Below are 3,493 nucleotides of genomic sequence, written 5' to 3'. Positions count from 1 at the left end.
TCTAACTTCAGATATGATAGGAACATATACAAGTGTGTGCAGAAACAGTGCTGTCATACCATTTTTTAATGTGATTAGTTTATCATGACCTGTAATTATTAAATCTATTTTAATCAAACCTAATAATTGCTGTAAAAAGCCTAATTTTGAGATATTTTCTTTTAAATTCCTGACATTGGGTAAACAGTAAAAGATCAAAATACAAGTAAAGAACTGGCTTTTTCTTAATTTATTCCAGTTTATCGCCATTTGCGATCAGCACTCAATGTACCCCATTAATTTATGATAACGAACACTTCGTCGAGCTTTATCCCTTACATAATAGATAATAGCTGTGCTGTTTTTTGTTTTTTTTTCTGTTAAGAACTCCAAAGTTGCACATTGGCGACGTCACAGCAGCGAAGCAGCGCATGCCAGATACAGGGAAACAAGACCTGCACTGAGAACAATGTAAATTAAAAAAGTAAAAAAAAAAGGTTCATGCAAGTAAACGGTTGTATCCTCGTTTTATATTTAAGAACATGACAATAGTTATAGATTGAAGATTAAATTAAAGTGGTAAAAACAGAAGAACGTTTAAGAAAGTAAATTAATTAATCACGATTAACGTAATCATTTGATTATATATATATATATATATATATATATATATATAATCAAATGATTATATATGATTATATATATATATATATATATATATATATATATATTCAGAATTCACATTCAGAATTCACGTTGTACGATTTTTTAAACAATTTATTTGTATATTACTGTGACAAATAAGTATTTGATCACTTGATTATCAAATAGATTTTCTGACCAGCAAAGACCTGCTGTTCTGCTTTTAAATAGTCCAACTCCACTCTGCTCATGATTCTAAATTAGTGGCACCTGTTTGAGGTCGTTAGCTTTTATAAAGGCACCTGTGCACCCCACAATCAGTCAGAAGTCTAACTACCAACATGGGCAAAACCAAAGAGCTGTCAAAAGACACAAGAGACAAAATTGTAGACCTTCACAAAGCTGGAAGTGGCTACGGGGCCAAGCAGCTTGGTGAGAAAAAAACAACTGTTGGAGCAATTGTCAGAAAATGGAAGAGGCTAATGATGACTGTCAATGTCCCTCGGAGTGGGGCCCCTCGCAAGCTCTCACCTCGTGGGGTATCAATGATGCTAAGGAAGGTGAAGAATCAGCCCAGGACTACACGGGAGGAGCTGGTCAATGAGCTGAAGAGAGCTGGGACCACCGTTTCCAAGGCCACTATAAGTAACACATTAAAACGTCATGGTTTAAACTCATGTATCGCACAGAAGGTTCCCCCGCTGAAGTCAGCCCATGCCAAGGCCCGTCTGAAGTTTGCCAATGACCATCTTGATGATCCAGAGGAGTCATGGGAGAAAGTCTTGTGGTCAGATGAGACCAAAATATAACTTTTTGGTCTGAACTCCATTCGGCGTGTTTGGAGGAGAAAGAAGGAGGAGCATCATCCCAAGAACACCATACCTACAGTGAAGCACGGGGGTGGAAGCATCATGCTCTGGGGGTGTTTTTCTACACAGGGGACAGGACGACTGCACTGTATTAAGGAGAGGATGAACGGGGCTCTGTATTGTGAGATATTGGGCAAAAACCTCCTTACCTCAGTCAGAGCGTTGAAGATGGGTCGTGGCTGGGTCTTTCAGCATTACAATGACCCCAAGCACACAGCCAAGAAAACCAAGGAGTGGCTCCGTAAGAAGCATATCAAGGTAATGAAGTGGCCTAGCCAGTCTCCAGACCTAAATCCAATAGCATATCTTTGGAGGGAGCTGAAACTCCATGTTGCTCAGCGACAGCCCCGAACCATGACAGATCTAGAGAAGATCTGTATGGAGGAGTGGGCCAAAATCCCTGCTGCAGTGTGTAGAAACCTAGTGAAGAACTACAGGAACCGTTTGACCTCTGTCATTGTTAACAAAGGCTTCTGTACCAAATATTAAGGTTGTTTAACTCAAGTGATCAAATACTTATTTGTCACAGTAATATACAAATAAATTGTTTTAAAAAATTGTACAATGTGATTTCTGAATTTTTCTTCAGATTCTGTCTCTCACTGTGGAAATGCACCTATGATGAACATTTTAGATCCTCCATGTTTTCTAATTGGGAGAACTTGCTAAATAATCAAATTAAAATACTTATTGACCTCACTGTATATATATGCCCAGCTCACTGCACGGGGCATGTTTGTTGAGAAAAGTGCTAAGTGGTATAATAAACATGGATTCTGAGACCAAAAGGGTTCTTTATGAGTTTAACCGGGATTATAAGCCTCTGATTGGCTGACAACTGCAGGAAGATCGAATTTTGGCTGATCTTACGATGAAGGAGTTTGTTTTAATAGCTCAAACAACTAAATATAATAATAATAAAAAAAATGTGAGATAATAACTGAAAACAAAATATTATAAGTAACAAACTGAAGTGTCCATTTTAGAGCCTAATAGGCGAGGAAAGATCTGTGAAAGTCTCCTTCCTGCAGTGAGGCTTTTAAAAAATGATTCATCTGTAAACTTGCAAATTAATGCTTTGTTTTTCTGATCAAATTCACTTTAACGCCTTTTTAATTGTGAACCATTTTAGGAATTTGATCATTACTTATTTGTGAGCAAGACACAGGCGCAGATCAATAATTTTATTAATGGTTTTGCAATAAACATAAAAAGCATGTTCTTTTAAATCAGTTCTTTTTAACACACAAGCCTTCATATGGTGAACAAATCAGCTTCAGCACATGGTTAACACCCTTTTTACAACAAACCATTAAAATCCAAATCAACAAATAATTTAAGCAAATCACATGGAGAAATGTCTTTTGTCTCTTTTTGTCTGTGATCCATTTGACCAAATTTTGAGGCCTATCAGCTCTGATCCATCTGTTCATTTTCTTCATCGTCTGAGTAGCAAAGATTCTCATATCACCGAGACTCCTGTAGCCCACAGCTAGATCACAATCCCCCAGAAGCTGTTGCAAAGTACCACAGCTTGATAATCTTTGCTGATTTGATCTTATCTCTTCACAGGCAATGGGATCTTCTTCAAAGAAAACCTGTGAGTTAAAATTATCCTCAGATTTGGTCTCAGAGCTGATCTATACATCCATTCTTCACCTGGAAGAGCTTAAAAGGTAAAATAAATCTTTTCAAGATGCTTCTGAAAAAATTAATCTGAACATAAATCAACAAGTACTGTCCATGATTGCACATGAAACCGGCAGTCCTGCTCCTTGTGGCACACAACCACTATGTACATTTTGCACATATTGCATGGAGGAAAACTGGTCATACGTAAATATATGTGGAAAAAGTGAGAAAAGCTGTGGTCTGTGAAATGTTTACAGATGTATTATGAATGAATCACATAAAAACCACGGAAGACGTACGACAAAACCATGCAAAGAATGTAGAACATGCGTGATTATTTCGCTATCCACATGCAATTCATTAGTGATTTG

General features: G+C 37.2%; 1 protein-coding gene across 1 annotated transcript; it reads left to right on the top strand.

Annotated features, from left to right (window-relative positions):
- Window positions 1-790: 790 nt before the first annotated feature.
- On the top strand, window positions 791-2,410 carry LOC144992271 (uncharacterized). The gene has a single exon (XM_078947922.1). The coding sequence runs from the start codon at window positions 963-965 to the stop codon at window positions 1,428-1,430; it is 468 nt and encodes a 155-aa protein (XP_078804048.1). The 5' UTR covers window positions 791-962; the 3' UTR covers window positions 1,431-2,410.
- Window positions 2,411-3,493: the final 1,083 nt, after the last annotated feature.

Source organism: Oryzias latipes, chromosome 5 (assembly GCF_053564925.1).
Source record: "Oryzias latipes strain Hd-rR chromosome 5, Olatipes_Hd-rR_3.1".
Lineage (NCBI taxonomy): Eukaryota > Metazoa > Chordata > Actinopteri > Beloniformes > Adrianichthyidae > Oryzias > Oryzias latipes.
The sequence above is the reverse complement of the archived record's forward strand: the minus strand, read 5'-3'. Positions and strand labels throughout refer to the sequence as shown.